This window comes from Xenopus laevis, chromosome 7L (assembly GCF_017654675.1).
Source record: "Xenopus laevis strain J_2021 chromosome 7L, Xenopus_laevis_v10.1, whole genome shotgun sequence".
Lineage (NCBI taxonomy): Eukaryota > Metazoa > Chordata > Amphibia > Anura > Pipidae > Xenopus > Xenopus laevis.
In genome coordinates, this window is record NC_054383.1 from 96,172,037 (window position 1) to 96,190,791 (window position 18,755).

The following is an 18,755-nucleotide window of genomic DNA, read 5'->3' on the forward strand; positions in this document are numbered from 1 at the left end:
CTTTCCAAGCAATTGAGTGCATTAAACTAGGTAAGAGGAAAGGAGATTTAGAGGAAAAACTCACTAAGAGAGAATTCCATTGGATACTGACCCTGAACACTGTGAAACCGAAAGGACTTAACAAAGAAGGAGACATAAAGTATTTTATAAGATAGTAATATGTGCTTGACTTTTATATATTGATTACTCTTAATAGGGAAACAGTATGAAATGGGTTTCTCTCTCACTGTGAACATCACCATATTCCCCAGATATTTTGACTAATCCAAATAAATCAATAAAAAAATTAATCAATTTTCTTAAAAATAATTTTCAATATTGTCTACCATATTGTAATACCATTGGTTCAATTAATTCTAATAGTTTGAGTGTTTGAAAAACAACATAAATAATAGAAATGGACCGAATGATATACAATATGATATACATTAGATATCTTGTTCTAGTTTCCATCAGGCTGATATATATATATATACACAGATAATAATTAATAAATTAATAACAATGAAAATTCATAGAGATACAACTGGATATATATACACAAAAAGAGATTGAAGTAGAATAAAATATATAAAGACACTTTAATCAAATAAAAAAAATTTTTTCTTTAGACACTAAAAAATAGTTAAGAAGTTACAATTGTTTCCTATTGCTCAATATGAGTGACAGCAAATAGATTAAATGGATACATTAATATAAACGAAAAATGTAACTCTATATAATATAGTAACATAATTAGTCCTCATAGGAAACATAATTATTTTTATAGTTATGTGCATATGTTTTTATAGCCATGCCAATGTGCATTTAGTGCTTTTAAATATTTAAATACACGGTTTACTATAATATCATTGATCCGAACAAGATGATTGAGAAATACAGATATTTTCATTATGTTTTTATTTTTAATAATCAATTCATTTCACTTGTTTTTGGTCACTTTTTATTTACATCAAATATTAACATAATAATTTAATTGCTTGCCTTGAGATATTATACAAATATACAAAAGCAATATGCACTGTTTATAGTAATGAATTTTTATACACCTGAATGTTAATTACACTGATAATTCAAATGCACCTGTACTTCTAACACGGATGTAAATCACTTTAGCTATTTAAGTCTCGAGTCATGTGATCTATACTGACTCTGAGGAAGTGCCGGGGGATCCGGCAAGAAACGCGTAAGTCAGACAGCCTTGTATATCCACCGCTGTAATCCACAACCGCATGTGTGTGTTTAAATAAAGCCAACCTTTTGCATTGATGCTGTCGTCTGTGTGCCGTGTCCTGGATCAGCGCCGATAGTGACGAGAATATAGTTTGCTCTTTTGCTCTCTTTGCCTACTATAATCCCTTATTATCTTTTACGTATATATCCCTAACATTTTTTGAGAAAAAAAAAAAACAGATTGCAGAGAAGGGGACAGGGAAGAGTAACTTTCTGTAATGTCACAGCATTTTTAATTAATCTTATTTACAACGTTTCTTTTTTCTGTTATATGAACTCATTAATAGTGATGATCAAAGTTTTTTCTGAGTTTTGCCTCAAAAATTCAGCCCATAGACTCCAATGGGTGAAAAAAAATTGACACGTTGCATCGTGTGACAAAAAAGTTGACAGCCATATACGTCAATGCATTTTGGCGAAGCAAAACGGCCCCATCACTACTCATTAAACTCAAACTTTTCTTCTCATGATAGGTTCCCTTTAACATGCCACACAAAGCAGTCTATGAGTAGGCAGGGACATAAAAAAATTTTGGGGAGCCACAAGAAGCCCATAGGTCTCCAGAGATGAAGTTAAAGCACCAACTGGCATTATATCACTATAATGACCAAGGCAAGCCTGGCTTGAGCACTTCCAAAACTAGGTTATGAGCAGTAACTAGACTAAAGTACGAGGAATCAAAGTAATCTGTAATTAGGGTTATTACCTTTTCTACAATACCAGCCTTTCTATATCTTTTAGCTTTCTTCCTTATTAATAACATTAGTATGAAACATCATTTTAACCAGCCAGGCCAGTAAAATACCGGCCAGGTGGCATAGCTGCCACTTTAATACAGCAATAAACCCAATTTTTCAACATTAGTTCATGGAGTATTTCTTTATAAAAATAATGGGCAACTTGATTTCTTCCCTTTAGTATTGTTAACATATTTCATAAAGGAAGAGAAGGCAGTTACATTATTTTTTTTTAGATTTAATGAACTTTTATAAAGCCAAAATGTAAAGAGAACACCATGTAGGTGACCGTAAACTCCCAATGCATTTGGATTCAATGAACAGATACCTGCCTCTGAAAGGGAGGACACAATCACCCACAGCTGTCCATATGCAATGAAGCAGGAAGGGCAAATGTCACAATAGTGGGTTGATATACAACTTGCATAACAGATAAAACAGCCTAAATATCCCCTGGGACACAGTAAATCAAAGCCATAGGTTGGATGTTAGCTCAAAAAAGCCTAAGCCACTAGTATAACAACTGGCCTGACAGGTAATATATAAAATAAGACTATTTCCAGAGCAGCTATAAATAAAAAAAAAAAGCACAATATGCAGAAACCTCCATCATTCAGCAGATTTCAAGATAAAGAGTGAAAGGGAAAAGATCAAACAGGCAATTAGCGTAACAACTCAAGACACTTATAAGCCACCTACTATGGGGATTACATATAAGCAAAACAAAGGAACTCTATTCACTACACAATATAACTTTTCATTATACAAGTAAGGTGCCATTTATATTTCTTGGCATAAATGTGAATGATATATACCCTCTGTAAAGCCCTATAGAATATGTCCCTGCTATATATATACACATTATTGGCGATTCAAACCATGCCCATAAAAGATAACATTGGCAATTTCAAGATTTCCCCAAAGCAGTAGAGGAGTGACAGTCCCAATTACCCATCCACCCATGCTGCTAGGAGAAAAAAAAATCTGAAATAAATGGAACAAAATGTTTACGATACCCATTCCTCAGGCTGAGCAAGGCCACCATAGATGCCTTTTACATGTATCTGACAGTTGGCTGCGAAGTGCCCGGCTTTTTCTAGATCTTCCATAACCTTGCATCCATGCCTACTCAATTAAATCACCTTCAAATAAAGATACTGAAGGAGACGCCAAGAGATATATAGATCATTTTTGATATCCACATTTGGCTATCATTACTAGCCCACAGTTGGTCCCTTACACAACCCAGAGGAAAGCACATTTTGCCCTTAATGCCAGGCAATCTTAGAAACAGCAGGTGAATAATAGAAATTATCATTTCAGCCTTTTTATCACAATCAAGTCCCTGCCAATGTCTTGCTTATAAGAATGACTAGACAACATTGTGTAGGACACCTGTGCCCAGCAGTACCCTCGTGACTTAATTTCATTGCTTTGTTGATGAAAACAAGAATGTCTATGCTTGCCTCTCTAAAAGGAAGATATCTTGCATTGTCAAGTCATTTCCTTTTAGCATCCTATGGAGAGGGTGTGACAGGGGGGCTTTTATTTTGCATCTGACATCTGTGCATGCAATAGCAAATTAGCAATTATGTGCTCGTCAAATGAAAGTTTCCATCAGCCATGCTGCAGACGGGTCTCCATTAACAGGTTGAGCTACTGGGAAACTGCAGGGCACGAAGGGCTCTGTTCAAAGTCATGCCAAATGTCATGTTCTCATATTTATGCTTCCAGCTGTGGCCCATTATAGGTGCATCCTTAATTACAAAAGTAATGATATAATTTGACATCCAAGTAGTTTTGAAATAATCTCATTAAATTTTTATGCCTCTTTACCTCTTGTAACGGTTATCGGTGCATTTTTGTATGTAATTTGTATATTTGACAGGTTCCGTTGCAGGTGGCCATTTTGGAGCACAAGCATGCACATATTGGCCAAGTGCCCCAGCTTTCCGGTTATGTGCATGCACTCTGAACCTCCTTACCAACACGTTGCATTGCCTTGGTCCTATTAGACTAGGCCATGATGATCAAGGGAGCCTTTTCACTAGCACTTGCTTCCCATTTACTTACATGGTAAATGCACTGTACACTGTAGAGCCAGCAAGCTGGAATCAGTTCCACCAACATGGGAATTCAACCAATCCACCAGGCATAGGTCACATTTAAGTTAACTTTTAACTTCTTATAGAATGGCCTATTCCTTGCAACTTTTAAAATTATTCCTATTTTTTTTTTTACAGCTTTTTTTCTTAGCTTTCATGTTGGGGGGGGTTGACTGACCATGAAAACTAAAAAAACAAACAAAAAACTATTGCTCTGTAAGGCTACATTTTTTATTGTTATGTATCGGTTTAAGCCCTCTCCTATTAATTTTTTTAGTCTTTTACTCAAACCACTGCCTTGTTGCTATGGTAAACTAAACTGCTAAAATTCCAAACTGAAGAGCTACTGAACAAAAAGCTACGTAATTCAAAAACTACAAAAAAACAAAAACAAACAGTTGTAAAGTGTCTTAGAATATCACTGTTCACATCTGGAACATTAAATTCAAGGGTCAGACACATGATGCACAGCTGACTAGTATTTATTGAATACAAGTTATATTCTGCAATGCTGTACCACAGGAGGGTGTACACCGATTGCCTCTTTTTGTGAAGGGCCCTGCACATTAGCGTTGTTGATGTGTGCTTTCATTATGTAACTAGCAGTAGTCACAAACATAGTCAAAACAAATAGCTGAATAGTTGCTATGGGACCTATGGCTGTGTACAAGCATTTATTTGTTCAACAGCAACTTTCCTTTCCATTTTTTTCAGCTACTACAGCACATTTGTTATTTCGTGCATGAAAGCCTTCCATTTTCCTAGCTGGCATTTTTCTTCTACTTTTTCACTCTCCAGGGCCTCCACAGTACAGAATAACCATTAGGGAGAGTTGACATCTTTCTTGGATTGTCAATGGTGTTTGAGGCAACAGTGAAATCTTGCTAACAGCCTAGGATACATTATGCAGACATTCTCTCTAAAGGTGGCCATACACGGAGAGATCCGCTCGTTTGTCGATGTCGCCAAACAAGCGGATCTCTCTCCGATATGCCCACCTTGAGGTGGGCAATATCGGGCTGATCAGATAGTGGGCCCTAGGGCCCAACGATCGGATCCTAACGAACGGGCGGTCGGATCGCGGGACCGCATCAACGAACAGATGCGGCCGCGATCCGACGGGATTTTTTGTCCCATCCGATCGAGATCTGCCCGGCTTTCGGCCAGATCTCGATCGGGGAAGCCCGTCGGGGGGGCCCCATACACGGGCCAATAAACTGCCGACTCGGTCTGTCGGCAGCTTTTAGCGGCCCGTGTATGGCCACCCTAAGCCTCATGGGCATGTTTACTAACATTGGAGATAAATATCTGGAGAGATTTCTGCAGATGTTGCCCATAGCAATCAATCAGCAATTCGATTTAAACAGCCACCTATAAGTTAGAAAACAAAAGCAAACATCTGATCCTATCTCTCCAGATATTTATCTCTCAGTATTCTGTATCTTGGGTTCATGTAAAAAATTTTCTCAAAAATCATTTCCACCCACATCATCTTCTTTGCTCTTTCCCATTCAATGTTTTAGCTACTCATTTTAATGTCCAAAAGTGAAAAAGTAAAAAAAGTGGAACAATCAGACTTTTTTTTTTTTGATTTACAAGACTGTCTGGACTTTTTGTTAGCTCACGTATGCCCACAGACAATTTATAATCTGTTATAGAGTCATGTTTTGTCAGAGTGCTAGACAAGTTCTGCATTGCACTACAGATGAAAATCACCCTAGCAACACAAAAATCCACAGTGTTTACAATATTCCAAAGCCGCAGAGATCTGCAGAGACACATTCATTCAATAATCAGCACCACCTTGTGGATAATAAGACCTACAGCAGGCTTCATTACATACATTTGGTCATTAGATATTTTTCTTCGAATCAGCACAGAAAAAAAATTGTGCACACTGCAAAAATACTGCAATACTGTATTTTTTTGTGAGAAATTAAGATGTTTTCATATTTAAAAAAAACTTTTACTGCATTCCAAAAGTTTATATAGTATTTAAATGTTTAAAGTGTGCGTTACCCTGTCAAAGAAAGAGTAGTATAGGCATGGGAACCATTAACAGAACGCTCAGAAACTGTGGTATTTCAGAAAAGAGTTCTTTCCGTAATTTGGATCACCATACTTTAAGCCTACTAAAAAATCATTTTAACATTAAATACATTGTATAGGCTTGGTTTGCCTCCAATAAAGCAATGTTCAATATAAATGTTTACATATTTTATATTTTTTGTTACAATTACATTACATATTCGTAATTTATTATCAATAGAAAAAAAAGAAGAAGAAATGTATCAACTAAATGTATCAATTTAGAACAGTTTACAGGGTCGGCGACCCCCCCTTCCAGGGCTGCATCAGAAGGTGAAAAAAAAAAAAAAAAAGACGACACTTCAATATTAGAAAAATGGTCACACATAGAAAGTCATTGAAAAAAGTCATTATTTCTGGTGATCTATCTGAAAACAAATAGTTGTTTGAAGGTGAATCACCCCTTTAAGTAGAGAATTACAGCTCAGATTGCTCTCCAAAATTTGAAACATTGCAACACAATGAAACAATAGTACACATGCTTATCAGTGATCTGATTGGCTAAATAGAGTCTAATGTTATGAGCCAAGTGAATCAAGGACATGCAGACATAGTTGCATATAGTTACCTAGTTAACACTTTCCCTCCCAGACGTTTTGACCTACATCTACTGCCAAGCAGTTTTTAGACATTTTGTACTCTTTCACTTTAAGGGCCGTTTTGGTTTACCCAGGAAAACAATATGTTGTTTTTTTCAGGACAACCTGAACTTTCAAAATGGTGTAATTCTACTTCTGTAAAAAAATTTAGGCTTCGAAGTGTCTAATAAAATGAAAAAAATCATGTTTCACAAAGAACAATCACATATATCAGAAACATAAAATTTATTTTATGTACAAGAACACAGCCGATTTGGAAAGGTCTAGGTCTCCTGAATGTGGCAATACCAAATATATATAGTTTTATGGAGATTTCTCACTTGTATAGATCAAAATCTACAAGCAGTACACTACAAAATTTCCAAAGTACAGCTCCCCAAACGGCATACTTCTGATTTCAAGGCCAAACATTCCACTAACAGTAGGTTTACCCTAGAAAACTACCCATTATTAGAAAGAACAAATTGTGGTGAATCAAAAATGGTTAAATATATCTTTGTACTCCAAACTACCAAGTTGCAATTGTTTCCTAAATTTATAATGTTTAATAGAAATTGGTGAATTTTTTTAAAAAAAATGACCTCAAAGCTTCCACTCTACAGCATCATATCTCCCACACATCATTAGGTATCAACGCCAAATATGAAAGCCTGGGGTCCACTGAACAGTTTGATGCCCAATATGTATAGGTTTACCTAAGCATGCGGTATATAGGGGCCCTAAAATGTAGACACCCCATTTGAGCCATCAGTTCTGTAATGCCAGATACTGCAAAATCAACACATTTACATAGTTTAGGGGGCGGGGCAAAGTTAGAAAAAAGTACGTTCACCCCAGAAAACCATATATTTCCGGAAAGTACACATTCCCCCCAAATCCAAATTGGGTAAGCATGTCTTTCTACTCCAAAGCACCAAGCCGCAAACCATTCCTAAATTTGGCAATTTTGGTGGCATTTTCTAAAATCACCTCAAAGCTTCCAACTTGCAGCATCGTATTTCCAACATACTATTATGTAACAATATAAATCACCCCAAATATGAAAGCCTGGGGTCCCCCTGAACAGTTTGATGGCCAATATGTATAGGTGTACCTAAGCACGTGGCAAATAGGGGCCCAAAAATGAAGACCCCCCCCAACATATGGTCTTTCATTTCAGGTACTGCAAAATCAACACATTTACATCGTTTTGGGGGGGGGGGGGTAGAAAAAGTATGTTTACCCCATATATGCAGAACCCCCAACATTTAGAGAATGATTGGCAAAAACAGAAGAAACAAGACAGATGGAGATCACATTTTTACTTCATAATCAAAGTAAAAAATACTGGGAAATATGGTCCCGGTGGGTGAATTTTATTAGAACATTAAAACCTTGAGGAATTATAGATTCCTTAATGAGAAAGATCAGAACAAGGGATTAAAGAAATCTCCCATGTTTTTAGAGTTTCCATAACTGCGTGCTTTAAAGAATGTTATAGACCATATGGAACTTAATTTACGCATACTAACGAAGGACGTGTTTGGTAATCTTGTTGGGAACTGCTGTTATAATGAGTATAAGTGAATTGTACGCTCAACCACCCCTCCCCATCTCCCCCCTTTTTGTTTCTTTTTGCTTTTTCTTTTTTGTTTGTACTTCCTGTAAATAAATATAAATAAAGAATTGAAAAAAAAAAAGAAAAAGAAAAAAGATAAATCACCCCAAATATGAAAGCCTGGGGTCCTCTGAACAGTTTGATGCCCAATATGTATAGGTGTACCTAAGCACATGGCATATAGGTGACCCAAAAGGAAGACCCCCCCATATGGTCTATCATTTCAAGTGCTGCAAAATCAACACATTTACATCTTTTTGGGGGGCAGCAAAGGTAGAAAAAAGTACGTTCACCTCAGAAAACCATATATTTTCAAAACAAAAATTGTATAAATCAATGAAATAACAAAATGACTGATCCAACAGCATAATTAGTGGCCAAATAGTCATGCTGCCAAAACAAACAGTTTTTAGGGGGTAAAAAAAACACAACTATGAAAAATGAAAATAAAAAAACCCTCTTTGTGAGTTTTTTTCGTGTATACACTACTAAAAGTGGTGTGACAGTGTGTAAGTGTGTATATAAGTGTGAAATGAAGTGCAAATAAGTGTACATAACTTTACAAAAAAAAGAATCTTGACTAAAATGAGTGTGTAAGTGTGTATAGATGTATATAAGTGTTCATAGATGTGTGTGTGAAAGTGTGTATAGATGTATATAAGTGTTCATAGATGTGTGTGTGAAAGTGTGTATAGATGTATATAAGTGTTCATAGATGTGTGTGTGAAAGTGTGTATAGATGTGTGTGTGTGTGTGTGTGAAAGTGTGTATAGATGTGTGTGTGTGTGTGTGTGAAAGTGTGTATAGATGTGTGTGTGTGTGTGTGTGTGAAAGTGTGTATAGATGTGTGTGTGTGTGTGTGAAAGTGTGTATAGATGTGTGTGTGTGTGTGTGTGTGTGTGAGAAAGTGTGTATAGATGTGTGTGTGTGTATAGATGTGTGTGTGTGAAAGTGTGTATAGATGTGTGTGTGTGTATAGATGTGTGTGTGTGTATAGATGTGTGTGTGTGTATAGATGTGTGTGTGTGTGTGTGTGAGAAAGTGTGTATAGATGTGTGTGTGTGTGTGTGTGTATAGATGTGTGTGTGTGTGTGTGTGAGAAAGTGTGTATAGATGTGTGTGTGTGTGTGTGTGTGTATAGATGTGTGTGTGTGTGTGTGAGAAAGTGTGTATAGATGTGTGTGTGTGTGTGTGTGTGTGTGTGTGAAAGTGTGTATAGATGTGTGTGTGTGTGAAAGTGTGTATAGATGTGTGTGTGTGTGTGTGAAAGTGTGTATAGATGTGTGTGTGTGTGTATAGATGTGTGTGTGTGTGTGTGTGTGAGAAAGTGTGTATAGATGTGTGTGTGTGTGTGTGTGTGTGTGTGTGTGTGTGTGAGAAAGTGTGTATAGATGTGTGTGTGTGTGTGTGTGTGTGTGAAAGTGTGTATGTGTGTGTGTGAGAGAAAGTGTGTATAGATGTGTGTGTGTGTGTGTGTGAGAGAAAGTGTGTATAGATGTGTGTGTGTGTGTGTGTGTGTGAGAAAGTGTGTATAGATGTGTGTGTGTGTGTGTGTGTGTGAGAAAGTGTGTATAGATGTGTGTGTGTGTGTGTGTGTGTATAGGTGTGTGTGTGTGTGTGTGTATAGATGTGTGTGTGTGTATAGATGTGTGTGTGTGTGTGTGTGTGTATAGATGTGTGTGTGTGTGTGTGTGTATAGATGTGTGTGTGTGTGTGTGTATAGATGTGTGTGTGTGTGTGTGTGTGTGTATAGATCACCCATGTTGCTTCATAGAAAAGTTCTTTTCCTCTAGTAAAGTGTAATCATGTCCCCTCAAAAGTGTCTTTTTTCCAGAGAAACCAACTCCAAAACCGTGACAGTCTACCATCATAATTTCACGAAGAGGAAGGGTCATTCGCAACAGCACAAGACTTGGCTGCAGCTTCTACAGCATTTTACGTAATCCACAGGAGGCAAAAACGCTAACAACTGGGGTGTTGCGATCCCATGCAAAGTGGGAAGTGTGGACATCTGGCAGTTTGAAAAAATGCTATGTAACTAGGTATCTACCTTGAAAACAATGCATATTTTTATGACAAATTGCAAATACGGGTTATATGAAGAAACACGTCATTTAACAGTGTCTCTTGTAAAGGTGAACATCCCCCTTAATAATAGTTTAGGATCATGTACAAGATACTATTATTATTAAAGAAAAAAAATATGAATTATTCCATTATAATAGAATCCATGAGAGATGGCCTTCCTGTATTTCAGATCTTTCTGGGTAACAGGTTTTCAGATTAGGGATCCAATACCTACAGAAGTTTATTTCCAGCTATCACTGAAATTTCTAAGATACATAGTGTATTTTGCTTGCTGCTACTTGTGGATCTCCCTGCATGGCTGACTATTCCTTGCTCTCCCCATTCTAATCAAATGGAAACAATCAGCAGTAGTTAGTGGCATTTTGATCTTTGTGCGACAGATTCTCTCACAAGAAAGGCGCTCGGAGGACGATGCTAGGACACAGTCATTCTGCAAAAAGGTGGCTGAAATAAAGCCACCTTTTTGCACAACGACTGTGTCCTAGCATCGTCCTCCGAGTTAGCGCTTATCTTGAGGGAGAATCTGTGGCACAAGGATCAAAACCGGCAAGGAGTAGCCGGTAGCAACGGAGAAAACACAGCCGATTGGGTGAGCTCTGATGTGACCTGCATTAATTTAGTGGCATTTTGATCACTGCAACATGAATTCACAAACAATCATGCCATGTGCCATATAATAATTAAAAAATGTGCACAACTCATAAGTAATTACTTACAGTTGCTGTTACTTTGTCCCAGTCCGATATAAAGGTCCGAAATCCTTCTCCAAACACAGTTCCTGCAGTCCTACAAATAAGACATACTGGAATTTTAACATACACATAAAATATATGAATAAAGACACGTATATACAAAGCCATTTAAAAAACTTTGACCCCCTACTTCGCCACCTAAAACCTACCGAGGTGCAATGGAAGGTCCCCATAGGCTTTGTAACAATTTTTAGGTCGAAGAAAATCGTTGATCGATGGATTAAAATCCATTTTTCGTTCGATCTAACTATTTGCGCTAAATCCTTCGACTTCGATATTCGTCGAAGTCGAAGGATTTACATTCGGCAGTCGATATTCAACCCTATGTAAATCTGCCGCTAAGTGGCAGATTTATTAAGGGGCGACTTGGAAATTTGAATTAGAATTTTTTTTTTGGTCAAAACTCTCAAATTCGAAGTGTGAATTATCCAAACTTGATTTGAATTTTAATTTCGAGATTTAGCATACCTATACCCTGGGAAGAATTCGACTATTCGCCACCTTAAACCTGCCGAGTTCATGATAAATCAGTGGGAGAGGTCCAGTGACCGATTTGAAGATGTTATTAGCCTTCCTGACATTTCGGAGAAAAGACTCGATTCGAGTTTAGTCTAATTCGATTAGAGTTTTTGAGTCGGTAATATTAGATTTGAATTTATTTAAAAAAAAAAAAAAAAAAAAAAAACTAACATGAATTGGACATTCGACCTTTGTTAAATGGGCCTCTAAGACAGCTGTGGACAAAACATGGGCATACTATGTCTCAACAATTAAATAATCTGTTACTGAGCACACCAGAAATGTCATTCCATTCACTTTGGGCAGCAATCACCAGTATTAATTCTTTAAATAAGAGAGCATTCTTCAGATGCCTTAAAGCACCTATAAAATATCCGGTCAGATATAAATTTATTTTGCTTTTCTTTTTCTGGCTAAAGTATTTGAAAGGTAATGGCAAAATGTCACATTCTACTGTAACTGTTTGTCAGAATAAAAGAAAGAGTAGGTCAGTGGCATCAAACAGCACTATACACTGAACAGATATTACAGTGAATGAAGCAGTACATTTACAAATACCAAAGAGAAATTTGCTTGCAATTTTATACCATGTGGGTCAACTCTACATATAATAGATATGCCCCCCTTTTTTTTTTTAAATAGGTGAATAAGTTAGACATACTTGATAGATTCCAGAACAGTCTGCCGATGCTCAGCAGCTTTTAGTCGGATCTGTTCCCGGATAATATCGGCATTCTCACGCTCCACCTTAGCTCGGGCATGAGCCTCTGCCTCAATGCGGAGCATATCATTCTTATGCCGTAGTTCCATCTCATGTTCCACAGTAGCTGAAGAGTGGAAAGAAATAATACCCCAGTGAAAAACGGTATGTCAAGAAAACAAACAAACCCTTAATAAAAAAAAAACCCTTACCCTACATAGACCACCCTTCCTCCTGCCCACCAGCCTAGTTGCCCCCCAGGGCAAAAGCACCTAACTCTTTACACACCTTCCATGCAGATTCTGTTCAGCGGGCGCCATCTTCAGCCGTTTCGGTAATCTTCGGAATGAGACCGGCACTTCTGCAATTTTCGAGAGGTTCGACGCATGCGCAGTTGTCATGAAATTTCTCCAACTGAGAATGCGCCGCTTCGCAGGTCTCAAGCCGAAGATTACCGAAGAGAAGAAGACAGCTGCCGCGAACATTTCAGATGTGAGTTTGCAAGTCCAAACTACGAATGTTAAGAGGAAGTACGGGTGAGGTAGCGCCTGACTGTGTGTGATATTTTGAGAACGTGAGCATAGGAATATCAATGTGTCTCTATGCACAAAAGTGCAATCGCAGCCAAGTAGAGTGGCATTGTGGGAATTGTTAAAAAAATTGTTTTTGTTGGGGTTTTGTTCGCAGTTATATTATAATTGAGGTATTTATACAGTAAAGTAAACTTATTTATTTACACTTGTTACCTCTTAATTCTAAAGCCTTGCAACCACAACAGCACACAAACTGCTCACCTTTACGCATGGCCTCCTGTTTTTGGACAGACTCTTCTTGCCTTCGTAAATTCTCTTCATTTTGCAGTTGCTTTAAAATTTGAAAGGAAGCAGTACAGTTAAAATATACTGAAACTTGCTTAACAGCTTAAATACGTAGTATGACGATAATGGAAAAGGGTGAGGTTCATGCTTTATAAGTCAACATCTAATATCTGAATGACACTAGGAACCACCCAATACATTATCCAAGCGGACATCACATTGAAAACATTTAAATTGGTAATGCTTTGCATGGCACAGACACCCACATGACCCTCCCCACAAGAGGGCATCACCTACATATTAATAGTAATCTATTATTCAAGCTACTGCCTGATGGTTCAAGTTATCCAGAGACTTTGGAATTTAAAATTGTATCACCAGAATAACTGCTTTTGGTAAAATGTAAAAAAGTTAAATGTGTAATTTTAGAAGCTCTAAAACAAAGGTGTATATATAAAAAACACTTTTTTATAGCCAAAAATGCCACAAGAGGGACTTTGATATTAAAATATTACCACTTACTTGCTGCCTCAGCTGGTCCTCATAGCGCTGTCTGGCAAGTTTGTCCTGGTACTGAGCCCTCTAGGGTAACACAAAGGGAAAATAAAGTAAGTCAGCATAGTTGTGATTAAGCTGCAACCTTCTTCAAAAAAGAACATTTTGGTGTACTACATCATGAAACAAATGTGTGCAGCTATTGTTGACATATAAAAGGGCATCAACATGTCAAGAGAGATATTCAAACATAATTAAAGGGTTTGTAACTCAAAAACATTTTGATAAATATAATTCAAAGCAACCTTCCTTAATATGTTCAGTATACATTTCAGTTGTTGTAAAGGTATTTGTAAAGCACTAGGTTTGCAGCTTGCTATTCTCTGCACTGCTGCTTCTGACGACTAAAACAATGTAGCGGAAGTGGGCTGATCAACAGACCCGTGAAGAAGCATGTTGGGTAAAAGAAATCATGGCTACAAAATTGTTTTCATAGAGAGGGGCAGATATTGCATTTAAGTGTAGCTACATTTACAAATAACTTTATAACCACTGGCAACATCTAAACTAAATACGCAAGCCTTTGCATATCTTGATTAGTTGGACACTAATGGGGAAATGTAATATGTTTCTTTAATGCAAAAATGTTCACAAAGACCACTTTGTTAGCGACCATGTATGCATCCTTTTTGATAGATTACAGACTTCAAAGACTTGAAAAGTTTGCCACCAATTGACTTTTGTAAAACATTCACAGTCTATGTAATACAATTTCACAATTGCAAAGTATATTTTGCAACAAAATATTTTACGAAACTCCAGAGCAGGTGTTAATACTAACCTTTGCTTATCAATGTAATATTCACCAGCAAACAACTTTACAATGATTGTAGCCCTACACTTTTGCAAAAAACACCATTTAACATTGCTTGCGATTTTTTTTTTAATGAAATTCCCCCTTAAAGGAACAGTTCAGTGTAAAGATAAAAACTAGGTAAATAGATAGACTGTGTACTGTGTAAAATAAAAAATGTTTATAATATAGTTAGTTAGCCAAAAATATAATGTATAAAGGCTGGAGTGACTAGTGTTATACTGAACAATTCCTCCTTAGGAGTGTGGTCTCTTTGGGGTCTATAGATATATAGCTATGCAAAACAAGCAGCCTATCAATGATATACACAGGATAACCTATACCTAGCAAAAACAATTACAAAACCCATACTTTGGCAGTAATACCACATATTATGAGTAAGAATGGTAAAGATAATCAAAGTGAATGGCCAAAGCAGAGTAATTCTTGAGCATCCATTCTCCAATAACCACTTTATAAAGGAACTTGTTCAATAGAAAAGAAAATCCGATTAGAGAAGGCATTCTTTAAACAGAGCACAACAAAAAAACACTGAACATTTCAGTGCCCTATCGCACAACAAAAGAAAAAAAATGTACTGTTGTTTACAACACATAGCGAATCTGTTGTCTTTAGCCATTAGTGGAACTGCAACTTGCAAAAAGCAGTGGTTGAGGCAGGGAAACATTGCGGAAGACAGACAGGGGTGACTGCATCCCTGCATTAGAGGTCATTTTTAAAAAAAAGTATTCTAATTACCCCCCTTACAAAGTTACCAAGATGCACGGATGTCTATTTCTATGGCTGACAAAGAGAACATTTAGAGATGACATTAGCTTTTTGTTTGGTTTACCGCTTGATGCTGCTTTGTTTCCTCATTCAATGTTTTCCTCTTTTCTTCTGACTGCACTCTGATCTGCTCATTTTTAATCTGTTCCACCGCTGCTTCATATTCCTAGCAAGTGGGAAACAGATGTAGGCGTGTTAAGAAAGGTGGAATTCTCCAAAACTTTTAGCAAGAAAGCATGCTTTAGAGGTCATCCTCCCCTTAGAAACAATTAGTGAGGCAACAGGAATACAAATAATTTAGTTCTAGAATCCTTATGTCACTTTCATTGTACCCATGCACCCATTCCACTCCACCTTCTGTTGCCTGATCATTTCACATTTTTTTCACAAGTAGTCACATAAATTCTTACACTAACTGCATTGCAATTTTTGATTCAGGTTAAAAAAAACATGAAATATTGACATTTATTATACCCCAACCCTGGAAAATTGCTAGAATCTGAAAATACATAACCTAAAACCTGTCGAGGTCATATAGAAGTCACTGGCAGAGGTTCCTTGAACCATTTGAAGATGGTAATAACCTTCATGATTTTCGAGTTTTTTTCACTGATTCAAGGTTTGTTACATCCGGGTTTTCTCTTAAATTAGAAACCATTCGAGTTATGAGTTAATTTGCGTTCTAAATAAAGCTCACAAAACTCTTAAATTCAACATTTGATAAATAACCTCATTAAATTACCCAATAACCTTAAAAAAGGAAGTAGGGATGGATGATATATGAGTAAGCCATTGTGCTGCCGAATGGTGCCACATGCCCAATGAGGGTAAATGCCAGAGAGCTGATCAGATCATCAGTATAGACCTTTTTTACCTGTGAGTCAAATTCAAATGTAAAAAGAGTTGGGGAGCAACACAAGCATGAAAAAGTCCCTTGGGTGCCAAATAAGGGCTGTGATTGGCTGTTTGGTAGCTCCTATGTGGACTGGCAGCCTACAGGAGGCTCTGCTTGGCACTATACTTAGTTTTTATGCAATTAAAACTTGCCTCAAATCCTGGAATTCAAAAATAAGCCCCTGCTTTGAGGACACTGAGAGCAACATGTTGCTCACGAGCTACTGGTTGGCGGATCACTGGTATAGACATAACTTTTAATGAAACATGGTGTTTCTGATTTTGCTTTGGTGTAACATGCAACCAGATACATGTTAGCTATACAATTCAGTGCCAACTGCATATTTTCTCAATACACATATTTTGATAAGTGAATCCGAGTCCAGTTTTATTGGCAAATGAAGGAGGCGTGTAAACAACTAACCTTGATCTTGGCTTGCTGTTCCATTTGCAGGGTTTCTTCTTGCACCTTTGCAAGATTAAGAGCTTCCTTGGCATGGCCTCAAATAAGACAAAAAAAAACACAAGTTCAAGCAGTATGTAGGGTCAGTATTTCCATGCCTCAAGTGCTAAAGTCACAACTCACTAACTGCAACAATGTAGCCATGACTTCCTACTACAGGTATGGGACCCGTTATCCAGAATGCTTGGAACCTAGGGCTTTCCGGATAACGTATCTTTACGTAATTTCACTCTTCAAATTTCCTAAGACAGAATCAACCACAGTAGAATGAACTTTTTCGTTAAAGTTTGGCTTTTCACTCTACTGCACATGTGCAGCCACGAGAATATAGAAGAAGCTGAAAGAAGATCGTTCTGCGGTGCTTGCTGGAGGAAACCCGGGCTGGTGCGGTTTTCTGCTGATAGGAGCACCAGGTAAGTAAATACAACAACTTGAGCATCACCATTCTATTGGTGGCAATGCATCAATTTCAACTGCAGGAAAGTAGATTTTAGTACAGAGTAAAGGCTGTGTATGTTTGTTTGTACTTGTGAGAAGTGAACTCTCTTCCACAATTGTTGGATGATGCAACACATATTGTCTGGATTAACGAGATTTCCTGGGCTGAATTTAACTTTCTTTTTATTGCACAAATGAATGATGCAACTGTGTTTAGAGACCATGTAACTGAAAAGACTAAGACACATTGAAGCATACAGCAAAAATACATATTGATTGCTTTCCTAAGAACGCATATAATTGACAAATATTTTCAGTCAAGTTTAAGATTTTAAGAAGTACCGGCATGGGATCCCTTATCTGGAAACCTGCTTTTCAGAAAGTTCTGAATTACAGGAAGGTCCTCTCTCATAGTGTCGATTATATAGTGAATAAAGTACCCCCTGTAAAATATAAGGATTTTATGGATACCAAAGAGTTCCATGCCATATAAAAACACAAGGCCGAAGGTCATGGAACTCCGAGATGACTTCTAATATCCTCATATTTTTTAACAGGGGGCACTTTATTTATTGTAATACACATGTTTCAGTGAGTCATGTGACAAATGACATCACTAAGCAGCGTGGGAACAGCAAGAAAGAAGAACATTGGTGTTGCTATTTTGCCTGTGCAAGTGTAGGCGAGGGAATGCATTCAGTCTATCCATTTCTGCATTCATCTAACTGGAATGTCTAGAGTTAATGGAGCGCTCATTGGTCATTATTCATTGATCTCACTGGCTTGTTTGAGGCTATTGGCGTGCTTATTGGCCATTTCTACAGTAAATATGTTGGCACATCTGTGGTTAATATGCAGATTGTTCTGTAGCAATTATGCTCATAAAGGTTGGGTTATTATACAGATTATTCAAATTTTGTAGGCATTCTCCAGGCACATCTAGGATTAATATGCCAGTTACTCATTTTCTGTAGCAATTTTACTGGCACATCTGGAGTTAACATGCAGATTCCATAGCAATTATACTGATACAGCTGGGGTTAAAATACCCATTATATATTTAGTGATTATCCTGGCTTGTAATATGCTCATTACCCATTTGTGTAGTAATTTTACTGACACACACAAACATCATAATTTTTAAGAATAGCTGATATAGTTCTATTTTCCTTTACTCACGAGACTGGTCGAGCTCTCTAGCGGCCTTTGCAGCTCTCTCCAGGCCGGTAGGGTCAAAGTTGCTCCATTTGTCCTTGGGTCTGTTTTTGTCCCCTCCATCCCCACTGCCACCAGGAGGGCTGGGGGGCTCGGGGAAGCCTGGGACGCCGGGAGGTTCCGGTTGGCCCCTGTTAAGACCAAATAACCAGGACATGGTGAACTAAGAGGTGCAGTGTGTCCCCCGCTGTCAGACAATCCGCTATTAACCTCTCACTGACACACGTGGGTTCACCAAAGAAAAACACGCATGCGCAATCACCCTCAACGCAAGGTCATGTTCTTTACACCCCGCCCATTCTATGACGTTTATCATACTGTTGCGATATGATTGGTAGAAAGGCAACCGGCTACACGCCTCTAACTCCGACG

The 18,755-nt window shown here is 37.6% G+C and overlaps 1 protein-coding gene across 1 annotated transcript in view; it reads right to left on the reverse strand.

Annotated features, from left to right (window-relative positions):
* atad3a.L (ATPase family, AAA domain containing 3A L homeolog) overlaps positions 1-18,587 on the reverse strand; it is a 51,387-nt gene extending 32,800 nt beyond the window's left edge. The window contains exons 1-7 of the mRNA NM_001089657.1: positions 18,348-18,587; positions 16,692-16,768; positions 15,438-15,539; positions 13,759-13,818; positions 13,213-13,282; positions 12,380-12,545; positions 11,164-11,233 (exon numbers count right to left, since the gene is read on the reverse strand). Coding sequence (NP_001083126.1) covers positions 11,164-11,233; positions 12,380-12,545; positions 13,213-13,282; positions 13,759-13,818; positions 15,438-15,539; positions 16,692-16,768; positions 18,348-18,540 — 738 coding nt within the window. The 5' untranslated portion in view covers positions 18,541-18,587. The remainder of the gene's footprint in view (positions 1-11,163; positions 11,234-12,379; positions 12,546-13,212; positions 13,283-13,758; positions 13,819-15,437; positions 15,540-16,691; positions 16,769-18,347) is intronic.
* Positions 18,588-18,755: the final 168 nt, after the last annotated feature.